The sequence below is a fragment of the Python bivittatus genome, unplaced genomic scaffold (assembly GCF_059951505.1).
Source record: "Python bivittatus isolate LINGU-HERP-01145 unplaced genomic scaffold, Pbiv_v1 ctg000080_np1212, whole genome shotgun sequence".
Classification (NCBI taxonomy): domain Eukaryota; kingdom Metazoa; phylum Chordata; class Lepidosauria; order Squamata; family Pythonidae; genus Python; species Python bivittatus.
The window spans coordinates 1060563-1088479 of NW_028277035.1; the positions used below are offsets into that span (position 1 = coordinate 1060563).

General features: G+C 41.1%; 1 protein-coding gene and 1 long non-coding RNA gene across 2 annotated transcripts in view; one reads left to right on the forward strand and one right to left on the reverse strand.

Moving 5' to 3' along the window:
- The first annotated feature begins 1481 nt into the window (after window positions 1-1481).
- On the forward strand, window positions 1482-5957 carry LOC148216600 (uncharacterized). The gene is made up of 3 exons (XR_015795037.1): window positions 1482-1877; window positions 3862-3986; window positions 5569-5957. It is a non-coding gene; the product is annotated as an uncharacterized LOC148216600 (long non-coding RNA).
- GRIN2C (glutamate ionotropic receptor NMDA type subunit 2C) overlaps window positions 3354-27917 on the reverse strand; it is a 60232-nt gene continuing 35668 nt past the window's right edge. Inside the window, exons 7-12 of the mRNA XM_088134738.1 lie at window positions 23126-23251; window positions 18558-18787; window positions 17021-17181; window positions 13989-14176; window positions 11117-11349; window positions 3354-5267 (exon numbers count right to left, since the gene is read on the reverse strand). Of these exons, the coding sequence (XP_087990864.1) occupies window positions 3717-5267; window positions 11117-11349; window positions 13989-14176; window positions 17021-17181; window positions 18558-18787; window positions 23126-23251 (2489 nt within the window). The 3' untranslated portion in view covers window positions 3354-3716. The remainder of the gene's footprint in view (window positions 5268-11116; window positions 11350-13988; window positions 14177-17020; window positions 17182-18557; window positions 18788-23125; window positions 23252-27917) is intronic.

Sequence of the window (27917 nt, forward strand, 5' to 3'; positions counted from 1 at the left end):
GAGGGAGTGTCAGTACAGCTGGTATTGCTTTTTAAGTGTCTTGAGGAAAAAAAAAAGTCAACATTGCACATCTCAGTGTAATTTACACAGTTTATGAACTATGAAGGGTAAACAGTTTTTTCTTCATTTGTTGGAAATATTTCCTGGAATATTGGTAGAAAGGACTGAAGACTGATTGTCCATGAAGGACATAGATTTGTACTTCCTACCTCCCCCAAAATCTACCCACAAACATATATATCAAATCTTGTGCTCTAGCCATGGCCACAGACTCCCAGGGGTTTACAAGCAAAATATTTGCAACTGAGAAACAGGATTCAGCTGAAAAAAAATTCTGGCAACTTCACTGACAATAACTTTTGAAAATTTGAAGATGCAACACAGCTCTGTTCTGTTGTTGCTGTTGTGTATTGTTCGGAATAGAACACATACACTTTTAATGTGATGCTTTAGTGGGTGGCTTCACGGTCAGCAATGCTTATAGAAAAGAAGCCAAACTAGACATGAGTGTTGAGATAGATACTGTCCCTTTCCTAATTTTTCATCAAGAATTTCTTGGAGGAGGGTGTTTTCAGGGTGGTGACAAGGGAAAAAGAGCTCATTTTCTTTTCTTTCCATTTTCCTGCTCCTTATATATACAGGGAGTCCCCAGTTTAAGAACGAGTTCTGTTCCCAAGGTCTGTCCTTAAGTTGAATTCGTATGTAAGCCAGAACAGTATTATTATATAATACTGTACTGTACACAACAAGTAGTGTTGTGTAATTAACTTGAACCACTGTGTATTTAACTTGAATAATTGTGTATTTAACTCAAATTTTGCTACAATAGGTTCTTTTCTTAACTAGGGGTCATCCGTAACCCAGGCGTTCTTAACTGTATATTGTTAAAAGATTCACCTGGAAGGCTAACTCCAGGTTTCAACTCTAAGCATGTTAGTGTCATATGGTGGTGGGAAAAGGAAGAAAATCCCCCCTTCCCCCCCCCCCCAGAAATTTTCCTGTATAGTGCAGGGAAATGACTTCTTTAAATCTCACAGCACACTTCCCAGGATACTTATTCTCATTTTGTAAAGGAATAAATAAGTCAATTCACTTTCACTTAATGCCTTCCATTTCATTTGCCTTTCATCCTAAAGTTCCATATCTTAACTATTTTTCATTCCTTATTAATGGATTCATAGCATGTTCAGTCTGAATTTTTTCAGTCTGGAGTCACACTTGGCCATGAGATTGAAACTGCATTGATCATTCTTGCAGATGACCTGTGGCAGGATTTGGATGGGAGGAGGGTGAAGCTTCTGGTCCTGCTAGACCTCTTTGCAGCCTTCACTACCATTAATCACGATATCCTTCTAGATCACCTGCAAGGGTTAGGAGTGGGCAGCACTGAGTTGTAGTGGTTCTCCTCCTTCCAGAGCAGGTGGGGCGCCCCAGGGTTCAGCCCTTTCCCTCTTATTATTTAGTGTCTAACCAAAGTTCCTAGGGGAGGTCCTCCACAGGCATGGATGAGGTATCATTAGCATGTTGATGATAATCCAGTTGTATATCTACACCTTGAACCAAACAGGGGATGCTATCGAAGTCCTGATCTGGTGCCTGAAGGCTGTCAAGGCCTGGAAGGGAAGAAACAGGCTTAGTATTAATCCCAGAAAGATGGAATCACTGTTGAATTAAAGTCTTCTGATTCCAGAGAACTTCCAAATTGACTCAAGACGGAGCTGTGCTCCCCTGTTGGAGCAGGCTTGCAATCTGGAGCTTCTCCTGTACTCAAGACTCCTGCTGCAATAACAGTGGAAGCCATGGCCAGAAGAGTCCTTTTCCAGCTTCTGCTGGTGCAGTAGCTGTGGCCTTTCATGGAACAAGAAGCTTTATTGATGGTAATTCATGCCCTTGTCACTTCACAACAAGACTAATGTAATTCGCTCTAATATGGGGCTGCCCTTGAGGGCCATTTGGAAGCTACAGCTGGTTTGAAATCCAGCCACACAGGATAATAGGTGAATCCTGCTTTAGCCATGTAACACCATTATTGCAGAAGTGCCACTGATTGCCATTCAGCTTCTGAGTGCAATTCAAGGTGCTGATTAACTTCTACAAAGCCCTGTATGGCTTCAGACCTGCTTATCTGCAGGACTGTCTACTCTGAGTGGCATATGCCCACCTGAAAGAGCCAATAGAGAGGGCATGCAATGGGCACCTCCTCCTTGGCAGTTTCAGCAAGAGAGGGCCTGGGGACAAGCCTTTTCTCTTATGGCCCCCTCCTCTGGAACAGCTTACTTACAGGGACAAGGATGGCAAGGTTGTTAGGCCTTTCCACCCCCAAACAAAAGATGGTAGCAAAAAAGAACATTCCTTTTTGCACATCATATACATCTGGCAACTCTGTCTGCAGACAATGTGAGTGAGATAGCTTTCATTTGTTTGTTTGCTTGTTTTTCCCTAGGCTCAACTATCTGTCATCAGCATCCCATTAGTTCTGAAAGCACTTGTTGGCTCCCTTGGTTTTTAAAAAAATCCCAAAACATTGTCTTTTAATTTACAGCTATAAGCTTCAGCATGCTTCCAGAATTCCCCAAATACATAAAAAACTTGTATGTTGGTGATCTCATTTTACTTGCAAACTAATAAGCCAGTCTGCATCTGCTGATAACATGAGTAGTTTTTAAAAATGGTCAACAGGGCCATTGAGTGCCTTCTCTAGGCTGCTACAAATGCCTCATCCAAAACTGGGAAGCTACACAGCTGCTTCTCCTAATGTCTTTCTTCATATGTAAGAATATTTCTGCCTGAATTTGACTCTTTAGTCATGCTCAGGGTAAGAAAAAGCATGGAGGAATCCAGAGTGTTAGTCTACATAATGAAACAATCATATTCTCACTAATACTTTCCCGGCACCTGTATCTGCCCAGCAATTCAAATCTGATGTGGCAATAGCAGCTATTGTTTTAAATATGTCTTTTATATGATACTTTTAAAAAAAATGGCAAGACAGCCTTTTTTACAGTTTTAGGGATAGTGTGGAAGACAACATTTGCCAATGCAGCCAAAAGCAACATGGAAGAAAGAAAAGGGAAGTTAATACATTTTAAGACATGGCATTTGGGACTCTTTATGAAGAATCAGAGGGTAATGTAAAACAATAAAAATAATAGTATGTGCCTGTTAATCATTTATATAGTTCCATTTATATCAGTGCATATGGGAAAACAAGATAGTCCTAATTTTTATTAGGAAGCTGTTGGCCATTTCCAGCTGTGTCATGGACAGCATGCTCTGAAAAATAGCTGGCACTGCAATGCAGATGTTTGACGCTAGAACCAATGTATCTTAAGCTATCCACAGAGGCAGCATGCTGTGAATCACCACCATGAGTCTTTTGCATGGAATGAGTGTTCCAGTGCTTAGCAATGGAAGACTTTGGAATGCAGTCATTAAAGTGCCTTCAACTGGGGTTTACTGTTGCTTTGTTCTTAATCCATCAGGAGACAAAAGAGAAAGGTCACTTGCTCTTGTGTATAGAAGAGACCATGACTTTTTCTTGATACCAGTATAGTAGGGAGAAGGAGATCAGTAGTTTAGATAGTTGGTCAGTTGCCTATACGAGTCTATTTCTAGAGTTGCCCCACACAAATTGTTTCCTGTGTATGGGAATGATAGTTATGTATCAAGTACAGGCACTCTTAGCATCATCCTCTGCCCCCCCTCCCCGTCCATGATCAGACTTCAGATTCTAGGCTCAATATGCGCCTCCAAGATCTTGTTGCATAAGGGCTGTGCATCCTTGGGGTTGTTAACACATTCCTCCTCTCAGTGTTGGCCATCTGAATAAATGTCGGATAAACTCTGCTCTGGTTCCTGCAGTCTGTCGGTGTGCTATCAAAGTACATGGCCCTCTGACCATCCTCCTGGACCAAGAGATCCCTGCTGCATGGGGGCCAGGAAGCCTGACTGAAACAATGCTGGGTGGCACTGGATTGTTTACAGAGGTGAGAGGAGCCTGGATGAAAGCTTCCCCAGTAGATAGGTAGATTTGGGTAGGAGTTCACATAAGCATATTGCTTCTGCACTACAGCTGAAGAAGCCCTGTGTATGCCTGAGATGTTCTGTAGACAGGCCTCCCGGTATGATGGGAGCCTCATAGATGGTGAATGTAGCAGCTGATTGTCCTTCCAACTTAAACTATTGGCCTGCATACATTTCCTATTACATGCATTGCTTGGCCTAAGGGTATCAGGAGAATAGTGATAGATTCCATGATGGATTCCAGGCAGCGGTTTTGGGGTTAGGCTAGCTTTAGGGAAAAAGTCCAGGATACTCCTGGGATTAGAACACTTTCGAGGATGCCTCCAGAGGCCTAGAGAATGAAATTGTTCATGCTGTTCCAAGGTTGATCTTGAGAGACTAGCTGTATAGGTCTCCTTTTCTCTCCCCAGCATTAGTGGGTCATATTCTTTATGTGCAAAGGGTCTGCAAGTTCTGTTGTCCTTTGGGAAGGAATTATATACACAGGGATGAGGCAAGTAGTGGCTTTCCAAATTCTTTTTCTTCTCAGAAGAGAAAGCTAGCCTTGACCCCTGGGCTGAACTGCTGTGCTCACCTTCTTTATACAGGTGATCATTCTGGTGGAATTTTTGTTTCCCATGGCCTCTGGGCATGGGGAGCTTATGCTTATGCTCATGTGGAGAAAGTTCCTGAAGAGTCCTTACTGGGGAATGAGGGGCATCACTAAGGGAACTTCCTAGTGGAATGTGATTTCTGAGATTAGCCTGAGATGTGGTTACCAAGTACTGTGGAGAGTGGTACATGGTGAAACCTGAAAGAATCTTATCTTCAGAGTAGTTGCTGTGTAATTTCAGTGGATGAAGAATCTGTGGGTGCTCAGTTGTCTCTCTGCAGCTTTCACTGGCTGGTCCCACAGTTTGCTGAGGTGCCAGAAGCAGAGGTGGAACAGGTCTCCCAAGGTTCTCAGTGGTTGTAGTCCTGGAGGAATGAGCTGGCCTGTTTGGCCCACTAGCGTTCTGAACAACAAGTTGAGGAGTCCTTAAGGAGAAAGTTGTTTGGAAGTTTTCACTCCTATTGGACCAGTTCTCTATGGTGCGCGTAGCATTTTCCAGTGAGTTCCCAACACTGGCGGTCGATACCATGTTCTTGGCTGCCTGCAGCATCTTAAGCACATTGGCTTGAGCAGAGTTAGCAGTGACATCTGGCTTGTAAACACGAACAGGACTCTCCAGATTCTGGACTCCATTAAAACAGCTGTAAATGCCCTGGGAATACAAGAGGAAATAGGAACAGAATGAAAAAATGTCTTGGGAAAGAATGAACCATGATGATGCTGATATTAAGCTAAACTTCTATGTTTTCTTTTCCAGGACAGGCCTCATAAATATTGAGTAATCTCCTTTATCTGAGCAAAAATAAGAAAGCTAAGTGCTAAAACCATTGACTTAATATCAGCCATCCTATATATCAGATTCTTCATCCTTGAAGTGTGAAGACACAGAGAAAGCATTTTCGACTAAAATTAGTCAGGGGAGATGTGAACAGACCTTTTTCATTTCTTTTCAGGCATTGGTCTTATGTGGAAGATCTTGATTCCACGATGAAGATCCAACAGCTCACTAAATAGTGACTGGAAAGAACTGTTCCCTCTCCCGCAGTGGGTTGCTCATTCAGGCACATGTTAAAACGTAATAAAACCACCTTCTCTTCATTTCTCGGTACGGAATCCTGTGTTCTAGTTGTCAGCTTCTTAACTGTCTTCATTCTGTCCTTTGAAGTGTTTGCTTTAAAGTACCTGCTTAATTAAATTTTGTAAAATGACATTCCTTGAGGACCCTAATAATGATTATTATGGGATGCAACAAATCTAATGGTTGGTTAAGAAATTTCAGATAACTAGAATTCTGAAAGTGCTTCTCAAATGCATGAGTTTAATTCAAGCAATTTACAGACAAGGACAACAACTGGAAATGTATGATATTTTAATATATAAAAACTTACCCAAATTGTATAAATAGTTATTTTTTCTTGGGCTTCTATTCACACATGAGTTGAAACTTAAGTATTTTCATTGCTTAGCTAAGGTGTATATAATGGAAAAGACAAAAGGACTTGAAAATGTGCATGCAGTATAAAATATACAGTGGGGCAAAAAAGTATTTAGTCAGCCACCAATTGTGCAAGTTCTCCCACTTAAAAAGATGAGAGAGGCCTGTAATTTTCATCATAGGTATACCTCAACTATGAGAGACAAAATGGGGGGAAAAAATCCAGAAAATCACATTGTCTGATTTTTAAAGAATTTATTTGCAAATCATGGTGGAAAATAAGTATTTGGTCACCTACAAACAAGCAAGATGTCTGGCTCTCACAGACCTGTAACTACTTCTTTAAGAGGCTCCTCTGTCCTCCACTCGTTACCTGTAGTAATGGCACCTGTTTGACCTTGTTATCAGTATAAAAGACACCTGTCCACAACCTCAAACAGTCACACTCCAAACTCTACTATGGCAAAGACCAAAGAGCTGTCGAAGGACACCAGAAACAAAATTGTAGACCTGCACCAGGCTGGGAAGACTGAATCTGCAATAGGCAAGCAGCTTGGTGTGAAGAAATCAACTGTGGGAGCAATAATTAGAAAATGGAAGACATACAAGACCACTGATAATCTCCCTTGATCTGGGGCTCCACGCAAGATCTCACCCCGTGGGGTCAAAATGATCACAAGAACGGTGAGCAAAAATTCCAGAACCACACAGGGGGACCTAGTGAATGACCTGCAGAGAGCTGGGACCAAAGTAACAAAGGCTACCATCAGTAACACACTACGCCGCCAGGGACTCAAATCCTGCAGTGCCAGATGTGTCCCCCTGCTTAAGCCAGTACATGTCTGGGCCTGTCTGAAGTTTGCTAGAGAGCATTTGGATGATCCAGAAGAGGACTGGGAGAATGTCATATGGTCAGATGAAACCAAAGTAGAACATTTTGGTCTAAACTCAACTTGTCGTGTTTGGAGGAGAGAGAATGCTGAGTTGCATCCAAAGAACACCATACCTACTGTGAAGCATGGGGTGGAAACATCATGCTTTGGGGCTGTTTTTCTGCAAAGGGACCAGGACGACTGATCCGTGTAAAGGAAAGAATGAATGGGGCCATGTATCGTGAGATTTTGAGTGAACACCTCCTTCCATCAGCAAGGGCATTGAAGATGAAACGTGGCTGGGTCTTTCAGCATGACAATGATCCCAAACACACCGCCTGGGCAATGAAGGAGTGGCTTCGTAAGAAGCATTTCAAGGTCCTGGAGTGGCCTAGCCAGTCTCCAGATCTCAACCCCATGGAAAACCTTTGGAGGGAGTTGAAAGTCCGTGTTGCCCAGCGACAGCCCCTAAACATCACTGCTCTAGAGGAGATCTGCATGGAGGAATGGGCCAAAATACCAGCAAGTGTGTGTGAAAACCTTGTGAAGACTTACAGAAAACGTTTGACCTCTGTCATTGCCAACAAAGGATATACAGTGGGGCAAAAAAGTATTTAGTCAGCCACCAATTGTGCAAGTTCTACCACTTAAAAAGATGAGAGAGGCCTGTAATTTTCATCATAGGTATACCTCAATTATGAGAGACAAAATGGGGAAAAAAATCCAGAAAATCACATTGTCTGATTTTTAAAGAATTTATTTGCAAATCATGATGGAAAATAAGTATTTGGTCAATATCAAAAGTTCATCTCAATACTTTGTTATATATCCTTTGTTGGCAATGACAGAGGTCAAACGTTTTCTGTAAGTCTTCACAAGGTTTTCACACACTGTTGCTGGTATTTTGGCCCATTCCTCCATGCAGATCTCCTCTAGAGCAGTGATGTTTTGGGTCTGTCGCTGGGCAACACGAACTTTCAACTCCCTCCAAAGGTTTTCCATGGGGTTGAGATCTGGAGACTGGCTAGGCCACTCCAGGGCCTTGAAATGCTTCTTACGAAACCACTCCTTCATTGCCCAGGCGGTGTGTTTGGGATCATTGTCATGCAGGTCTACAATTTTGTTTCTGGTGTCCTTCATCAGCTCTTTGATCTTGGCCATAGTGGAGTTTGGAGTGTGACTGTTTGAGGTTGTGAACAGGTGTCTTTTATACTGATAACAAGGTCAAACAGGTGCCATTACTACAGGTAACAAATGGAGGACAGAGAGCCTCTTAAAGAAGTAGTTACAGGTCTGTGAGAGCCAGACATCTTGCTTGTTTGTAGGTGACCAAATACTTATTTTCCACCATGATTTGCAAATAAATTCTTTAAAAATCAGACAATGTGATTTTCTGGATTTTTTCCCCCCATTTTGTCTCTCATAGTTGAGGTATACCTATGATGAAAATTACAGGCCTCTCTCATCTTTTTAAGTGGGAGAACTTGCACAACTGGTGGCTGACTAAATACTTTTTTGCCCCACTGTAATAGAGCTAGACAGGCAAATAAATACCTATTCAATAGCATGGTTGTTTTCATTCTTAGTAATTGTGGAAACTGTTTTCTGATTGCTTTATTTTCAAATACATTTCACACAAATTAACATTAGCAGCGCCTTCCTGAATTTGTTTTTAGAAATTGTGACAGAAGGTCCCACTTCATGCATCTATACTAGGGACAATTGTTAGGATGGGGTTATTAGTAAGGCTGCGAACTCTCCAAAAGTGGTTTGGCAGAAGGACTAAAGGACTTGCCCAAACACAAGAACCCTCTGCTGGTCTGCTTTGTGCAAGTCTGAAAACCAGCACAACTTCTTCAGGGAGTTGAGATATTGGATGGAAAATGTTCTGCTTAAAAATGTGGCAGTTATAAACATGAAAACCCTCAAGTCTTATATGCATAGGGCTAATTCCCACAATCAACTTGCAGATTTTATTGTATCATCTGAACTGGCAATAATTTTAGTTTTTATGGGACTATATTGCCTAAAAACACTCACATGCAGATAACTTGCAGCTCCACCTCACGATACATATTTATTGTGAGTGAAGACAGCCAAAATAACTTACTTCCTACCAGAATTACTGAGCTGTTTGGAATCAGACTACTATTACTTACCCAGTTTCATGAGGACTCTTGCTAAGTATTTAAGCTGTCATAAATTTAATAAGATTTAAGCCACCTGCAGAGAGCAAGAGGGCATATGTGGGGGAACAAATGATTGAGCAACAAATAAGCTTGCCCCTTACGCATCAGTTAGCTGGAGCTGGGTTTAATTGATTTATGAACCAGGCAGCACTTTGAGCAGACAGACCTAAAGCTGCAAACCTGGCAAGTGAACCAAGGGAAAAACAAATTTATCCCAGATTTCCCAGCTGGTTCTGCTCCAAAGGAAAATTCTTTTTCAGCTTCTATCACAACTTCCAATCCAGACAGGTTATTGAAAATGTACCCCATCAATTGTACCCTAAGCCTTTGGTCCATAAACTGATGTTCAAGTATAACCTCCTTTTTTGTGGATATCTCTAGAGACCCAAAGACCAGATGAACAGGGATATTCTGCATCTAGAAAGAAACAAATCTCCTATCTCTTGCACACACAAAGGTTTTAGAAATTTTTAATCAAAATATGGGAAGTAAAAACTAATTTCACTTTAAAGAGAGTAACAGAGCATCATGTGTTTTTGTGCTCTCCCATTGGCAGGCTGTAATTCTGATTCCCACGTATTCTGAAAAGCAAATTTGCTTTCTGAGGGAATGTCTTAGCAACTCACAACCTAGAGCATTTGAGCACATTGATGATGCCATATTATTTGTGGATATGCATCCTAATTTTTTGCTAACTGTCCTAATATGTAGAGTCAATTTTTTTATTCTATTTGTTTCTTTTTTCATCTGCATACTTATATTTTTATTTAAAACAAAGATGTATTTTCAAAAGAGATAATATATATAAATGGGCAGATAATTACTGAAGTTATACATTAATGCTCAGTATAACATTAGTAGAAGACACCAAGCAGAATCCATTGAGCTGTTTTCATGATATAAAAACAAGTACAGTATAAATTGTTAGGCTTAATGCCAAAATCACAACTATATTATTATTTATAAATGTTGAAAAAGAAGAAAAAGAAAAAGACCCCTAAAAATAATATAGATAAATATATTATATGTAGAGTCAATTTTGGCATAGGACTTTACCCTCCGTAAGGTGATGTTCCCTCTAAAATCCAGAAAGTAGCAATGTAGCAAAGTGATGAGGCTGTTGAACTGGGAACAGGCGCGCTGGGGGAATTGTTCTCTTCCAGCTTAATCTATCTCACAGGGTGGGTTTACACCTCATGCTAACCCATGCTTTAGTCATAGTTTACTGGATGAACCTAAAGTGCTGAACCATAAGCCATCTTTCATAAACCATAGTGACTGTGTCCACACATTACTCTTAGTGCAGTATGTGGAACAGCCTCAGAATGGTGGTTGTGGGGGTTAAATTGGAGAAAGGAGCACACTGAACAGTAGGTGGAACATAAATCTAATGAATGAATGAATAATTTAAATGGTTCATTTTTAATTAACATTTATAAGAAAGAATACTCCTAAAAGATGCAGAACATTTCCTGGGGAATGGAAGAGGAATTTTGATTATTATTAGTATGATCATCAGATTTATATCCCACTTTCATTTGTGCAACTCAAGGCAGCTTGCATAATGTTCCTGCCTCCTAATTTCCCCACAACACCCCTGTGAGGTAGGTCAGGCTGAGAGTGAATGGCCCAAAGTCACCAAGCTGGCTTTTGTGCCTAAGAGAAGACTAGAACTCACAGTCTTCTGGTTTCCAGGCCAGCACTTTCACCACCACACCAAGACCTAGATGGCCCTCACCCAGTGGTGTTTTGAAGGGGCTTGAAGACCTGATGCTTTGGCGAGGTTGAGTGAAATCTCCTTGAATACTGGGGGTTTGTTTCTTTTTTCCATTCTTGTTATCTTTGCCATCTTTAATTATTATTCTCCTCCCCTGCTGCTGCTGCTCCTCCTTCTTCCTTATTTTCCTTGTGAGCCACCCAGAGGTGTTGGGAGTCGGGCAGCATACAAATGTAATAAATAAGTAATATATAAATAAATGCACTGCCTGTGCAGGAACATACTCACCCTGCTTATAGCCAGAAGGAAATCAAGTTTGTGGGACTTTGGGACGGAATGCCGCAACTTCCAAAACACCAGGTGTTCCCAAGCAAAGACGAGCAGGCTGAGCCCCATCGCCACCAGCAGCATGTAAAAGACACCCGCCATGTTATCAATGTCTAGCTTACTGCTCATTACTTCGTTCTTTTCGTTTTGGCAGATACCAGACAACCACACAGTCTCCAGTTTTTGGGTTTCACCTGCAAAACAACACACGACAGACAAAGGGTAGAAGAGGAGATACCTCTAGCTAAAGAATCCCTCTGACATTAAACATCTTCCCCTTCATGGACCAACTCTTAACACTCCTGAAACATTTGTTTCTTGGGATGCAAGAATTTCTTAGAAAAGAGAAAACACATGTCTTGTTTTGAAAAAGTTTTGTGCTGTGAGATTTTCATAATGTCTATCCAAAACGACCATTTTAACCTGGCCAGATTTGAGGTGAAAAAAAGGTAGTGGTAGCTTCTTCTCCTACAACGCATCATATTTGCCTGTTTTTGCTTTTTGTCTTTGCTATTTCTGCATTTATGCGGCTGAACCGGTGATACAGGCAAAATGCAATTCTGATTACCCATGCTCATGTTTTAACTTCCAAGCAGTGCTGGAGTCGCTAATCTGATCGAGAGAACGAGGGTGTATCTATCTATCATCTTTCCTCACTCCCATGGAGTTCGTAGCCTCCGGCAGCTGGCAGGTGCAGCCTTTCAGATCAGGGGAACAGCAGGAGTGGGTAGCGACCTGCTCGCTTGCCTTACTGTCAGTTTCTCATTCGAATCAGAAGATTAGAAGCAAAGCACATGAGATTCTGCCTCACAGCTATTTGAATCAGACACTGAGAACGTATCAAATGTAGTGGTGCCCTCAATTAAGATGAAAGACAATTAGAATAGAGTCGAGGGGGATCTTTATAAGCTTCCAAAGCAGACATTTTCTGGAGCTCAGTGCCATACTGAAACTTTCAGTCTGCTAATAGGTAAAGCTGCAGTTTAAGCCAGAACGTGCCTCTAAAACCTGCAAATGCTAAAGTACAGAACTGAATATATAAAGCTCATCAGTGCCCATGCAGTGTGCTTTTGTTAAATCTATCTTTACCTTTACGTTAGTTTGGTGTCTCTTTCACAAGAATGGCATCCAGGCAAGCATGAGCCAGTGACTTTTTGAGTTAGTGACAGCTGGTAACTAGGACATACCCAGTGCTCTTCACTTGCCATCCCTGCAAGAGGTCAGAGAGCCAGATCTAAAGGCACACCTGGTTCAGCACTGTGTTTGCACAGTGGGCAAGTGGGAATCCCACAAGCAGGAACTGCAATAGGACTTCTGTTAGGAACTATGATCTAGATGCCTTCTGCCTCCATTTGTGTATATGAATACTTTACTATCTAGCCAGTAAATAGGAGCTAAATAAGAGTGCTTTGGAGAAAGACGCGTTCTATGCAGCATGTGTCAAGACATATCATAGGGATCCCAAGTCTGTTTTTTAATTTATTATAGTCCCTGTAAGTGGCATTAATATTTCTGTTGCTTCCCTCTTTTCTTAGCCTCCGTCTACGTCTGGTCAATAAAAGGCTTCTCCTAAACTTCCCTAGTTCTTATACGTAAGCACATACTTGCATGCTTACATATAGTACATCAGTCACTTATTAAAGCTGCTGAAATAGCATAAAATTTTATTCCTACTGAAGTGAAGAAAGAGAGACCTTTTCAGGGAACTGCCAGGAGTTCAGCTTGATTTAATATGAATCTTAGCAGGACAGAGAACAGCTTTCCAAAACCTTTTCATCATTTTCTCTAATGACTAAGGAATGCATCACCAACATTCAGCACCAGAAGAAAATATTGAGGAAAACATAGAATGGGCAAAATGAATGTTGGTGAATACGACAACATTTAGCCCATATATTAGGTTCCCAAGTAAGAACTAATGATGCCTTTCATAGGCGTTGTCTAACTGTAATAGAAAAAAAATAGCTGAAATAAATCCTCTTAATTTTAATGAAGTTCACTTTGTCAAAAACATGCTCTGAGTTTTGGAGCTATTTTTATTTCCACCTTATAATTCAATTTTAATTTATATGTGAACAGTGCATTTGCAAAAGACCATTGAGAGAGTGGGGGTCCCACTTGTCTTCTGGGGAAAATATTTGCCCTCTTCCTATCCTGTAGAGTCACGTTGCTTTGTTTTTGGCAAAGGAAATGGGAAATGTAGGTGTAAAGGTGAAAAATCAGTGTGCTAAAGGACCGAGGGGTCACTTACTCATATGCTATGGATATGCCTCACTATCTCCCCATTTTTGTTCAATATCCATGCATTTCGTGAAATAGTGCCACAAAGATCAATATTAAAGTTCTGGAGGTACTTTTGAATTATAGACCAAAAAATTGGAATTTATCATGATATGAAGAACTATGGATTTACTAAAGCTTGGAGTACAACAAAGAGCTTATTCTTAGATATTGGAAAGTGCAGTCTCAAGATTACAATCCTGGGTCTGTGATAGGTGTTCACTTTTCACCTATGAACTGGTTAGTGTAATGGAAAAATTCATCAGTATTATTCCATGTGATCAAGTTTTAATGACTGTTTCAGAAATGGACTGAGTGATCTTCCCTGTATGTAATGTAATATGTTTCTGTTGTTGTTTTCTTCTTCCTTTGGTTTGTATGTTTGGCCTTTAGTTTTGTTTTTGTTTTACCTATGTATATTATAGTATAAAGAAAAAGCTCTACTCTGAACTTGGCAAATCATTGTAACCCTAGAAGAAAACAAGTAGGATGCAGCAGTAATTTCTCCTAAATATTAGCTAGCACAATGTGACTAATAGAGAAAACTACCTACCATCTCCCAGGAATTGCAGAAGAGCTAAATCAATTGTTCTCTTCCACTTGGAATCCTTCTGGAGGGCAATGCCATAGCCAGTGGTGGCAAAGACTTTCCCACTGCCAATGGTTACCAGCTTGCAACCCTCATCCTTGCCAGCCATGTAATTGAGCACTGCAGCATCATAGATAAAAGCATCCAGTTTTCTGGAATTCAAGAGAAAGCAGATTAGGGAACAATTGCTATGAAACACAATAGGAAACTAGGGACTCCACCCAAGTTAGAGAAGGCTATATTTAGACATTAGGAATGTCCCCGTTTTGAAAATGACTCTGAAGAAGTGCTTTGAACTTTGCACCAGCGTAACATGTCTCTGTTATTCGTTAAGGGAGCCCAATCTGTTTTCAGGCTTCTCAGACAAGTCACCGTCTCAAGGCAGCCACAACATTTCTTCAGGCTCACTTAAAAGCCAGGAAAAAGTCAGGGTGCTCTAATGAATAGCTGTCTTCATGCAAGGTCTGCAACCTTGTTCCAAATCATTTTCAAAGCACGCACAAGCCTGCTGTAGATCAAGTATTGCTGAGTTTGAACTCGTCAGTGAATGCTTGTGTGCAGTTTCTGCAACTTCAGCTGGAATATAGGCTACAGCTGCCATTCTTCACATACAAAGAGTGGCGCTTAGGCCAGGGGGTTATATGAACCTGATCAAGACACCTTTCATTCCATTAGCATTTTGATCAAATATGCTATCTGTCTGGCTTCCCACCAGACTTGATTGTAAATCTCAGCACTCCAGACACTTAACCCTTTTTTATGGAATTGGCTTACTCAGCAGAAGGCTCTCAGACACAATCTGACTAGATTAGTTTCTCTGCTGCTGACATGAATGAAGCCATAAAGAGGTAGTCTGCAGGTTATGGAAGGGTTTTGTGTCAGGAAATTTAGCTGATTTTTGCACACATTAGACAACATACTCCATGCATGCACAAACATAAGTGCAGCAATTTTGCAGGTGTGCAAACACAGTAGCCTTCATTTTTGCATGCACAAATGCAACAGCTGCTATTCTTGTACCCCTTTCTGTAATATCAGAGATACAGTATGTACATCAGGGCTTATATAACTAGGACTGCCTGTACACACACAAGATTTGCTTGCTACGGTACAACGAGATGAAAGCTGTACATAAGTCCATGCTCCAGGGTTGGATTCTAAGCTTCTTCCTCCTGCCCTTCTGAATTAACTGATGCTTATCTATTCCTTTCAGTGTCTTGGAAGCATGGGTGCCATGTGGGAGGACAAATATGTCCATAAGTACTTCATCACACAAATGCTATAACTTAACCACTTGTGATAGGCATTGGGGTACAAGTTCATATTTGCAACATTTGTGTGATGACATCATTGTCTTATGTAATTCTGGCATCATTAAGTTTTGCTGCAGATACTACTGCTTAAAACACATCTGATTTATATTGACATAATTGTTCTCTTTAGCCTGGGAACCACTGGTTCCTATCTCACCAGCTTCGTTATGCCAGCTTGATCTTGCCATATAACATCTATCTCTAACCTAATGCTCTCCCAATGCCTTCAACTATGAATCCCATCAGCCCTCATTCATTTGGTAGCTCTAGTGACAGAAGTCATTGGCCAACATTTTGGAAGGATGCTGAGTTGGAGAAAGCTGTTGTATAGGTTCCCACTTAAAAACAAGGACAAGAAAAAGAGCAAGGCAGTGAAGAAGAGAGCAGACAAAAACAGTGACTATTTTATGAAAGAACTCCATGTCAAGAGATTCATATCAGACAAATTACAGAATCTAATTTTCCAAAAAAAATTCAAAAGAAACCATTTAGCTACAAGAAAGATTGACTGAAGATTCAGAAGTATGTTAACTCTATCTTTAGAAAGGAAGCCACCAATCACAGTTACATGCATCTTTCAGGCACCGAAAGGAGTCACACAAAGATGGTTGAGCTTAGCAGCATTGCTGACTCACTGATATACTCCTGGAGGTACCAACCTCAATTAGATCTTCCCTTAGTATATTTCAGATTCTCAAAAGCATCTGAATGTGAGGTATTTTGGCATCTTCCGGCTAGAAGTTGGGAGTCACAAGGATATCCAGTATTTCAGAGCAAGTCACAGGTAAAGGTAACGCAGATATCAGGTTCACATTCTCAGATGGGAGAAGGGAGCAAGTAAGGCTGTCATGTGACAGCATGCGGTAATGCTATCATTGTAGGTTGAAGACTGGCAGAAATTCTGTTACAGTTAATGCCACAAACACCAGCTAGATACAGAAAGTTCAGCCTTCAAGGACCCTCTTGGCGCATGAGGAGGCTAACGTACTGTAGGCTGCCCCTTCCAACATGGTGTTCTACAACATGCCTGCTGTTTGAAAGTAGTTATAGATACAGGCTGGGACGGAGTGGCGCAGCGGCTTAATGACGCTGAAAGTTGCCGGCCAGAAATGGTCGACACTTCAGCGGTTGGAGCCCAGCTCCGTGCAGCAGAGCGAGCTCCTGCTTCCTCCCCAGCTCCTGTCAACCCAGCAGCTCGAAAACTTATGTGAGTAGAGAAATGGGTACTCTCACCCCGGTGGGAGGAAAAATGCTGGCGGCCCTTGCATGGGAGACGGGACCAAGTTGCTGGTAACGCGGAAGCCGCGCACGCCCGAAAAAGGCGGGAAGCAACGGAAACCCTGCCTCCTGCGCTCGCCAGCTGGGCTCTGCTCTAGGAAGGAGGCCATGGCAAACCACTTCCGAAACACCTTGCCTTGAAAACTGCAGGGACGCGTCCAGGCAGTCGCCACAGAATCGATCACGATTGAGTGCGGATAAAAAAAAAAAATAGATACAGGCTGCTCAAATTGGAATGCCTGTGTGAATTTTTTCTCACTGAAACAGACGGTAATTACTAGAATCTGAAAGGACTCAGGTCCAAGAAATCAATGTTGGGTGCTACTTCAAAAGTACTAGCAAGCACTAATGCCGTCGGACACAGAAATCTGGAGGATGACAATTTCATAGGAAACAGAAAGCTACCCCGTTTTGAGGCTGACGAGTGCATCTTCCACTGAGCGCTGGTTGTATTTCACCATGTGGGAATGCATGTCATGGTAGTTGCTCCGGATATTTCTCTCTGTACTACCATTGGGAACTGTTCCAAACCGGAATGGAGGATACTGTTCTTGAGGTTTTTGGAACTGGAAAGGAAGACCAAAAATGATAACAACAACAACAACAATAATAGGTGTATTTTATTCAGCACTGAGTCTAGCCCTGAAAAAGCTGTATGCATACTTTTGTACCTTCCATTTAACAATTATCAGGTTGAAAGAGGAGGCTTTATCCAGATTTATTTATTTTAGCTGATAATTTAGATCGCCACAATGTTCAGTTTACATTTTACAGTGTCTTGAGAGTCATGATACATTCAAGGAAGTGAAGAAAGCAAAACTTATCTTCAGTCACATAAAGTCAAATATAGCAGCATAAATGGTTTCCCAGAAAATTGCCGTTAGATACAGGGACCATTATTTTTACTAACTTTTGCTGTTAACCAAAAATGAGTTTTCATACAGCTTGTTCTCCACAGACTAGTTTCCTGTGATTAAAAAAAGCTAGTAAATATTTATGTAAAATCAGGTGTTGCCAGTTATCTTACCCATGAAAAACAGCTGGGTGGACTCCATGTATCTTGGACATTTATTTATTTTATTTTATTTTATTTTATTCCATTTCATTTTATTTATGTGATATTATCTGGAAAAATTATATGGCCACCCATCTTAAAGAAGTAACTCTGGGTGGCTAACAAACAATACATTAAAAAGACATTAATAAAAAACTGATCTAAAACAACACAGAATGCAATTACGAACAATAAAAATAATCATAATACTATAACCAAAGCACATCCAAACAATTCACACATTGTCAGGCACGTTGGACTTTAATATCTTGGCCCTAATACCTGAGGAAAAGGTCAGGCTACCCCACCCTTCTGGAATAGGGTCAGGCCATCCGTAGCTCAAGAGTAAGGCTGTTCCAGAGGGCAGGCCCTGAAGTAAAGAAGGCATGTCTCCTGGGTCCCACAAGATGAGGCTGTTTCAGAGAAGGTATCCAGAGCACGCCCGCCCTGCTGGATCTGGCTGAAACCATCGGAGACAGGCAGTTCCAAAAGTAACCTGGGTCTCTGCCGTGCAGGGCTTTAAAAGTGACAGCCAACAGCTTGAATTGCATCTGGAAGTCTACTGGGAACCAATGCTGCTCCTTGTACTATCACTGCTGTGCCTCACACTGCCCTAGACTCTGCTTCAAAATGATTCTGGAGACAAACCAAATCCAACTTCCCAAAATCTTCACTGGCCATCATCAACATCCTAAACCATGTCCTAAACAACGAACCTCAACATCATACTTTGAATTCATCAGCCCCAAGCTGCACGACCAATAGCAAACGATTCTGGGACAAATGGAGGGCATCAAGTTGCTACCACTGACCTACTCCAAGCTCATTAATGTTGGTTACCTTATTCTCACCTTCATATTATATTAATAAATCATCACTATTGCTCACCTTCTTATCACTCAGCCCAGAGACTGTATCAATATATTGCTCCTGGATCATGAATGCTGCCAAATTAGCAGTGTAGCTGGCTAAGAAGATGACAGCAAAGAAGGCCCAGATGAGGACCATAATTTTACTGGTGGTGCCTTTGGGATTTTCAATGGGAACAGAATTGTTGAAAACCAGAGCCCACAATAGCCAGATCGACTTGCCGATAGTGAAGGATGGCCCACCAGACTCTAGAAAGAGGAACATGAATAATGTATGAGTTACAGGCTTTCTTGAAATAAGAAACAGGTCTGTCAGCAATAAACTTATAAAGCGTGGTTCTCATACTCAGTGTTATGAGTGCCACACGAGGACTAGTTCATTAGCCTGAGGACTACAATACTAAAGCCTTTTCATTCATTGATATAAAAATAAAAAATGAAGAGCATTTTTAATAGTGTACTTTGGAATTTGCATTGCTTTGCTGTACTGTTTTAATCAAATGTTAACACATAAAGGCACATTTCTGGAGATAAAACTATGCCTCTTTAGAACTAAAGCTAAAGGTTGTGGTTTATCTTTGATAGCTGATGGAAAATAACTAGAAATCTACAGATTGGAAAAGAAAGACAAACTAAGGAACAGGCACTGAACATCACAGCTCAGGAGGATGAATTTAGCTGTGGTATGAAAAAAAAAAATTCCTAGCTGCTTGGGATGGATACATAAGCTAACCAACCTTGAGGGCCCTCAAGATGACCATTCTGGGAGAAAAGAAGGGAAAAAACAGGCAAAGCAAGGAGCCCATCAGAAAAGCCTAACCCAGAAAAGGTGAGATCTGCTGTCTGGACACAAGAGGATGAAAAGAACAGCTTTCTGGGCAGGGGTGCAGAGAGGGCATGCAATCATGGCTGTGTTCCAGATCCATGTGCCCACCCTCTCTCCAATTACCCCTCAGCCTCTCTAACTCTACAACTCATCTCATCTGAATTACAGCTGGGAGTGGCCCCCTGACTGGAACCTCCAACTTGGTAATCTGCTTGAATTTTTGAGAGATGAAATCCTCTCTCTATACAGAGATCCTGTCTATCGGATCTCCGCATGTGCTTTGACAGTAGACTCAGTTTATTATATCAGTGTAACTTGCTTGCTTGCTGCCTAGTAAAAGTAGATTGGATTGATTTTGCTTTTGTATTCTGCCATAAAAAAGGGAAAGCTGTGATTAGAAGACTTGCCAATGTATTTAAGTGTACGTAACTTTGTTTGCAACTGTGAGAATACATGTGGCTCTAGTCAAACCAGAATAATGGAACATTTTTGCAAAACACCCTGGAATAACTAAGCCTAAAGGTTTATTAAGTATTCCAAGAGATCAGGCATTGAGTGTTCGAGTGTATGAACACCGGAAGTCCTCTAATTCTAGCCTTAATGGTATTGTGGTATGCCATTAAAATACATATATTAAATTTTTAAAAGTTAATGGCTACTTTTTTGCCATTTCACTTTGGCTAGCTAGGTTGGCCATCTCCCTATACTGGTGTTCCACACCCTACCACTGCCCCTACCCAGGTTTTCCCTCCATCAGAGTCCCCTTGAAAGGGTGAGGGAGCAAGCCCCCCTCAGTCCAGCAGAAGAGGCATGTTGCAGACCCCAGCAGTCAAGGAATTTTGACTGGTGGGATCTGGGCAGAGGGCCTTTTCTGCTGTGGACCCTGCTCTGTGGAACAACCTACCTCCCGAGGTGCGGTGTGCCCCCACTCTCATGGTCTTCAGGAAAGGTGTGAAATCCTGGCTATGCCAGAAGCCCTGGGGGCTGGATGGGGGCTCGCACAAGTGGAGGTGGCTTGTGGGGTAATTGATTTTGCCCCCCCCCCCGTCATCTTGAATGTTTTTAGTATTTAAGTATAGGGTTTTACAGTTGATTTTTAATGTATTAATTTTAATTATTTGTGGGGTATTTTTAATTGTTTATGGGTTTTTGATTTTAATTGCGAGCCACCCAGAGTCACCCATTGGGGGAGATGGGCGGCATACAAATTTATAAATAAATAAATAAATAAATAAATAAATAAGTCAGTCAGTCAGTCAGTCAGTCAGTCAGTCTGGGGACAGAGGAAAAAGGATGGTGCTGACTTTTCTGCCTCCCAGAGCAATCGAAAGTATCTCTCCCTCTGCACCACAGCTGAAAAGCTACTGCAGGAAGGAGGGCAGCAACTTGCTGAGCTTGGCCAAGCCCTGCAGATATTCCCTGGGGCTGGAGCTGTGACGCTTCACTTGTTCCACCCAATGAAATGGGCAAGGGGCACTGCAGCCTTCTTTTGTGGCAGGTCACCCAAGCAAAGAGACGTGTGCCCTGTAGGGCTTGCTTTTTCCTATAAATATTATTTCAGGCTGCAGAAAATGACTTGGAAACCATACACAGCCTGCAGACTTTAATCTTGATCACATTAATAGCATTTGTTGTGGATGAGTAAATTGATTCAGAATTCTGAAAGTCTTCACTGTTTGATATTCTTGATCTCTAGCATTACACAAAAATCTCAGAAAGTCACTATGGGACTTTTTGGTACGGAGATTCCTTCAACTTCTAAGCAGGAAGAAAGCAGAGAGTTAGGCACAAGGAGGCCATTCTGAAGTTCTGAATATTTTATTTTGTTTTTCTTAGATTAGGACAGTTTTTTGCTTCTAAAGTAAGAATGCAACAAGCAAAACAACAATCTGAAAGTGTGAAATGCTGTGTGTGTGTGTGTGTGTGTGTGTGTGCGTGTCAAATTCCAATAAAGCAATCAGGAGCATCCAGGTAACCCGTCCCCTGCCAAAGGACATGATGGAAGCTAAAAAAAGATTGCTTATTTTTACTCTGGGCTCTTCTCTCTTTGTAATTAGTTTGCCAGCTCATTCCAGCATCCTTAACTGTCTGTGATCTCTGAACAACAGCAAATCTTCCAAGGTGAGAAATTCAAAGAACTCTCTGGAAGGTGAGATGACTGAACAAAGGTGGCAATGGACAGTCAGAAGGGATTCGTTCCACTCATACCCTTTTCTTTATCCACATGTCAGGATGTATACGTTTTGAGGAGTTTTTATCAAGAACAGAGGGGAAACAGCAAGCTTCTGAAAGCAGCTGTGAGAAATCCCTACAAATCTCTAAGAAGTGGGACTCCTTAGTTGGAGAAGCTGCTCAAGGAGCTTACAGGCACCTCTGAAGTTCAGGCTAATCTAACTAGCCTGGCCTAAAATGGAGGTGTTTTCACACAATGCTTAGCAACAACCTGGGTCAAAATTATCTAGGTTGCAGTTTCCTTAGACAAAAAAACTTAAGGACACACCACTATGTGACCTGGAATGTTTTTCACTGTGGATTAAATCAAAACAGTCTCAAGGTTATGATGTTTATAGGACTACCTACAGGATTTAAAGGGGGATCTTTTAATTATTGTACAGAGATCAGTGTTTTAGGAGATGGTGCAACTAATCACACAGGTGTGAGAAAAGCCATTCTCTGGTTCTATATATGCATTTTAACTTAATTCTTCTTTGCATCTGACTAGTCTGTACAGCTTGTCCAAAAGATCCTTGGATGGTTTTTTTTCATTAAAAAAAATCCACTCAGTTGTAAAAGATTTGGTCTCTTGAAATCTAATGATATGTTCAGTGTTATCATGAAGTGCAAAAAACATCTTTAAGCCTTTAAACAACCTTTAGACTTCTCACCCAAGATTTGCTAGATTTCCAGTCTAATGTGTAAGTTCCTGTTTCCCTTTCCTTATCTGTTATCCATGTGTGTTTGCGGCATTGATCAATGGCACAGAATCACCAAGTTGCACTTATGACTGTACAAAAGTGGGAACGATTACAAATAAATTAATGTCATTAGGTCACCATACACTGCTTCATTGCTGCTTTGCCACTGGATGAAAAACATATCCTATTAACTAACCAGGGATGTGCAGCACTTTAGATCTAAAGTTAAGACAGCCCTTCTGAGTAAGTATTGGCAGACACGCGACACCTGCTGGTGCCTCCTTCAGAAAGTTGTGCCTTTTCCTGAGCTTATATGGCAGATGCTCAAGAAAACAGAGGTCTGCGGTACAGAGGGGCCAACTGCATATCCACATTTGCTCTGAAGTACTGCACATCCCTGTAACTAAGCAGAAGAAGAGTTCTTGCCCTGGGAATTAGACCATTGGGGGCCCTGGGAAGAACAGATATGTATGACTCTTCATTGGCAGGGACTGCAGTGGGTTCTGTGCAAAATACAGAAGTATTTATAAGCTAATTGGAGACATTATATTTTGCAGTGGCAGAGCTCTCATGCATGTGGTTTAATATATTACAATAAGATGGCATGCTCTGTATTCTTTCCAAACCCTGCTTACTTCAAACCTTTATGTTCACTCTGGACTGTCATTCTTTGTGGGGTGGTAGGAAAAGGCCAGTCTGTGAGAATTTTTGGACTTCATCTGCCTATTTTATTGCAATAACTGGCAGGAAATGCTTAATAAAAGAATAATCCAGCTTTTTGTCCTTTCCTCCCCCACCACGCAAGTCAGGCAACTCACTCACTGGGCCATTTGGAAACTTACTTACTTTTGCCACTGGTTAAGTTCTGATTATAGCCAACAGGACTGAAATATTCAAACATGAAGACTGTGACAGCAACGACAGTGAGACACATCACAAACATCATCACCCACACAGCTGGGCTGTAAGGCTCTAGAAGATGAGAGAAAGCCAGTCAACTCTGGACAACAGGATTGATTAGGAGAAATCATTTGTTTATACATTCTTATAGCAAGCTATACATTCTTCCCATTGGAAGGATGACCCAATGAACAGTGATCTAGAGACTTATGTGCAACGTCTACTGAAATCAGAAACATTTGCCATCAGAATCTTCACATCTTTTATATCTTTTACATCATCATGGATAACAAGAAGATCCATAACAGGGAAGGGATACAAAATGTTGCAATTCATTGTTCCAAACAATTTGACATGCCCCTTCCACAATACTCTATTCCATTGCATCTCCCCCTCTTTTTCCCCCAACTTTTCTTTTCTCTTCTCCCTGTGCTGTTGGGGGGGCGGGGGAGAGGGGCTCTCATTGGCAATCATAAGGAACGACAGTATGATGCTTGATATGCATGTCCTAATTTCACAGAAGGCTCCCATTTCAAAAGCAAGCACTTACATCATAGCTGCATGCTTTTTTGCTGCAGTCACATGTTCCACATTGACTCATTATGGGATGTGGCCGTCTAGATACATTCCTCATCCCCAAATACAGAGGAGGCCTGCCCCAGAGACTCAAATGGAAGTTAAATCCCAGGTGAAGCTAAACCTGAATGTAACCTGGCTCTTTGTCTGTTGAAACTCAAGGCAGGGGATCTGGATTAAAACAGATTCAACTAAAGGAAAGTGACATAGGGGGTACTTACATTAGCTCCAATCAGAACAAATCACACATCTATCAAACCTGTATCTGAAATGATTTTATGCACCCGCTGAGAGAGACCTTTGCTACACTCCTGCTATATATAGAATTTTAAAAAACTAAAAATAAAACCTAAACTGATAGGAGAACAAAGAGAGAGAACAAGAGATTTACCCAAAAGGAGAAACATTCACTCACTAAAAGGTTACTTTGCAGATAAACACAGAAAGTGTATGCAAGGGATGAGGGAAGATAGGCCTATGGCACAAGATTGTCACTGACATTTAGCAGTCAAGGAACTAAGGGTGAAACATTTTCAGAAGCATTTAGGAAATCAAAGTCACATCTAAAAGGGAAGGAGATGAAGGAGGCTCCTAAGTCATTTTGGTATTTTTCTGCAAAGACACCCCAAAGCTAGATTTAAAAGGAAAAGAAATATTGTTTTAGTGAAAGAAAGTCACTAAACTAGTCAGAAAGGATACATACATAGGAAGGTGTAGAATAGAATGGAGGCCATGGCCCTGCTGGTTGGGGATAATGGGAGTGCAATCAACAGACCAGAATGCTCTCCTCAAACAACCACAAGCTAAAGTACCAACACAGTGGAAAAGAAATCAAATCCTCCTTAATTAGAACCCCCAAGTGATAGAGAAATCATGTAGGATAAAACACACAGCATAAGTTAATACTGTTAAAGTAACAGTGTGAGCTCACCCACATATCCTGTTTGTTGTGGCAAGAAGACACCCTACTAATCATTCTTAGAGAATATGTCTATTTCATTGCTAGCCACTGCTGTGAGAGTCTGAAATTGACTTAAGGTGTTCCATTATGAAAGTGGGTTTTTTCCTCTTATCCCAACACAAAACTCATGTCCCAAGGAGACTTGGGGTGTCACAGAGTCAGAAATCCACTCAGCTCTAGTTGCTATAAGATGCCCACTCCTGTCCAATCAATGGGCCCTGGGCCCTCATGGCCATTTGATTGTGGCTGTGAGAATCCAGACACTTCACTTATGCAGCCTTCTTTTGGAGCAGGGGAGGTTGGACATGGGAATATTGATCTCATGAAAGTAGGATCTTCCATGAGATCAATATTCCCACTGGTAAACATGAATAACCCTAAAAAGTATTTCAAATTAGCTCCTCCAATCACTTAGATAGACTTGTTTTTTCTGGTGGGAGAGTTTGTTTGATATATATTGAACCTATATTTCTTTGATGGGATTATCAATATCATAGCAGATCAATAATCCTATGAAATGATTTCACAAATGCTGCCACCTAGAGGTTGTTAGTAATTACTGCAGGTTGGGGTGCTGATTTCTGATTCCAACATGCAGTGATTCCAATATGCAGTAACCATCCTGTCACAAAAAGCATATGGGAAATAATAAAAATTAAGGCTAAAGAGATAATAGAAATCAAGCTTTGAGCTTCAAAACCTGCATCACCACACTGAGTGGGGACAGGTGTTCCGGTCGATGGGTGATACTGGATGGGAAAGGAGGAAGTCCAGTGATCACTGCCATGAAACTAGCCCATTAAACACATTAAATTGTGTCAGTATACCAATATTGCCTGACTGTTGTTGAGGCACAGTAACATTCAGGCTGTTGGGGCAGAGGAATTTATATCAAAATATTTTTCATATGACCCAAGGATAGGAAGAAAAGGATATTTATATGGGCATGAGGAAAAGCTCAGTCTATTCAACTTTAGAATTATGCAAACTATGCAAATATAAAAGAATATAATGGCAATAGTTACACAATAACATACATTGTATAATTCAACATTTATAAAAAATATGTTTAAAGTTTATCCATAAGATAGTAAATCTTGTATATAACAGTACGTATCCTAAATATTGAATACAAAATTGTATTCTACCTCTACATCTACCATATTTACAAATTACCTAGGCCAAATTTTCTTTTGCTGAATTATTTCATCAGAAAGTGTATGTGAATATAATAACCTTTTTAGAATGTAACCAAGAGGGTGAGAAATTCAAAGAACTGGATAGCAGGATTTCATCCAAAGGGGTATATTTGAAGTATGGTGGTGGGGTGATGAAAAAATTACACAAATCATGTGTACTTGTTTTACCATTGATTATGCTTCTGAATAAAGACTGCTTGGTTTACATCCTTCCTGTCTGGTGCTTTGGCACTTTATGTCATGGTGATTCCAGTCCAACACATCTGATGGTTATCAAGCTGGGAGAGCTACTTCAGCATGTGAACTATTTACCTGGCTCAGAGGTGGTGTTTCATGAGCAGATATACTTTTTATCATAATTACTAATTATGCAAGAGTCTTTAAAGTAATTTGGTGTATTTTACTCTTATTGCATCTTGATAGAGGATTGTTTCCACCAGCTGCCCCACTTCAAGTGTTAAAATACATAAATACAAGGAAGAGGTTGCCAAGTGCAGCCCATGGATTTGCTCAGACTCTTCCCATTTCTCTGGCAATGTCCATGGTTCCAGATGTGCTACATAAATAGGTAGCGGCTTAGGAGGAGCCAGAGGAGATGAATGGGCCAGAGGTAAACAGGTGCTTCCTACCCCTGTGGTTTTCAAGGTGCAGAGAGAGAGGAAGCCAACTCTGCACACCAGGCAATAGAATCTCACCAACTCAGGCTAGGATTCCCTACTTGTGTTTACAGTGTTGAGCAGACAGTTGGGACGAGTACATCATTCGTGCCAGAAGACCCAGATGGACATGATCAACATAGGGAAAGAGTCACAGAATCACAAAAACATATACTCAAGGAATGAAGAAAAACACGAGAGAGAGAGAGAGAGACCAGGCCGTTTTCAGATGTTGGCAGCAAAAGAGAGATGCTGAATGCTCCAGCATTAAAGGCAGACTGAATAATGGGATTAATTCAGTCCCCCAAAATACAGTCACTGAGGCCCATTTGTCAGCTTGTCCTTTCCTGTCAGAAAGGACATAAACTTTATCTGGTGGCATCAGATGCATTTCATTAGCATACTGAGAGGCAAATGAAAGGAAAGAGAAAGGGAAGGCAGTTTCATAATAGCAAGAAGAGTCCCAAATTTCTATTGAGCTTAGGTCTGTCCCTCAGAAAGTGCCCAAGGAAAAAAAATTAAATAGGTACAGATTTCTCTCTAAGAGTATATCATACATTTAAATACTCTTAGGCTGGAGTCCTACTCACACTTAACTGGGGATATGCTCTGTTAAACACAGAAAGACACAGTCCCAAGAGCCACTACAACCCAGGGTGCAAATTGTGCACTGCACAAGGGTGCCACACAAGGAGGGGGGCACCAGTTGCAAGGTAAGAAAAAGATGGGCAAGTGGGCATATGCGTATCTGGGATACTAAAAAATGTTTTTAACAGCAGGCAAGTGCACATTCATGCAGCTGGAACATTTTCAAAATTGTTGGGGGTGCTAATGGAATTCTGCACAAGGGCACCTTGTATGCCAGCAGCATCCTTGGTGACAGGCAATGAATGGCAATATTTAATCCTGTTTGACATGGACCAGGGATCTTTATGCTGGAGAGGGAGAATCTTCTGCACCTGGGCTGAATCTGGCGCAGTGATCTTCCCTATGCAGCTCATGCTCACCCAAGAGAGGCCCTACTCTTCCTCTATCTAAAAAAGATATCCCTGTGAAATGTCATATTTTGAATGCTTCTTTTGGTAAACATGCTGCACATCTTTTGCACAAAATACGGCATCCCAAAATTTGGAATTTAAAAAAAATCAAAAGGCATATATTAATCTGGAACATGCAAATCAAGTCAGTTTGTAACACTTCATTGTTACAAACAGCAAACGCCTCAAAAGCATAGCTAACCATTCATTCAGTAGGTGACATGCTACCTATTAATCCCATTGTCTTTATATATGAATTTCTAAACAAAATATTCCCTAGGGAGCCTGCCGATTTTCTTCCTAGAAATA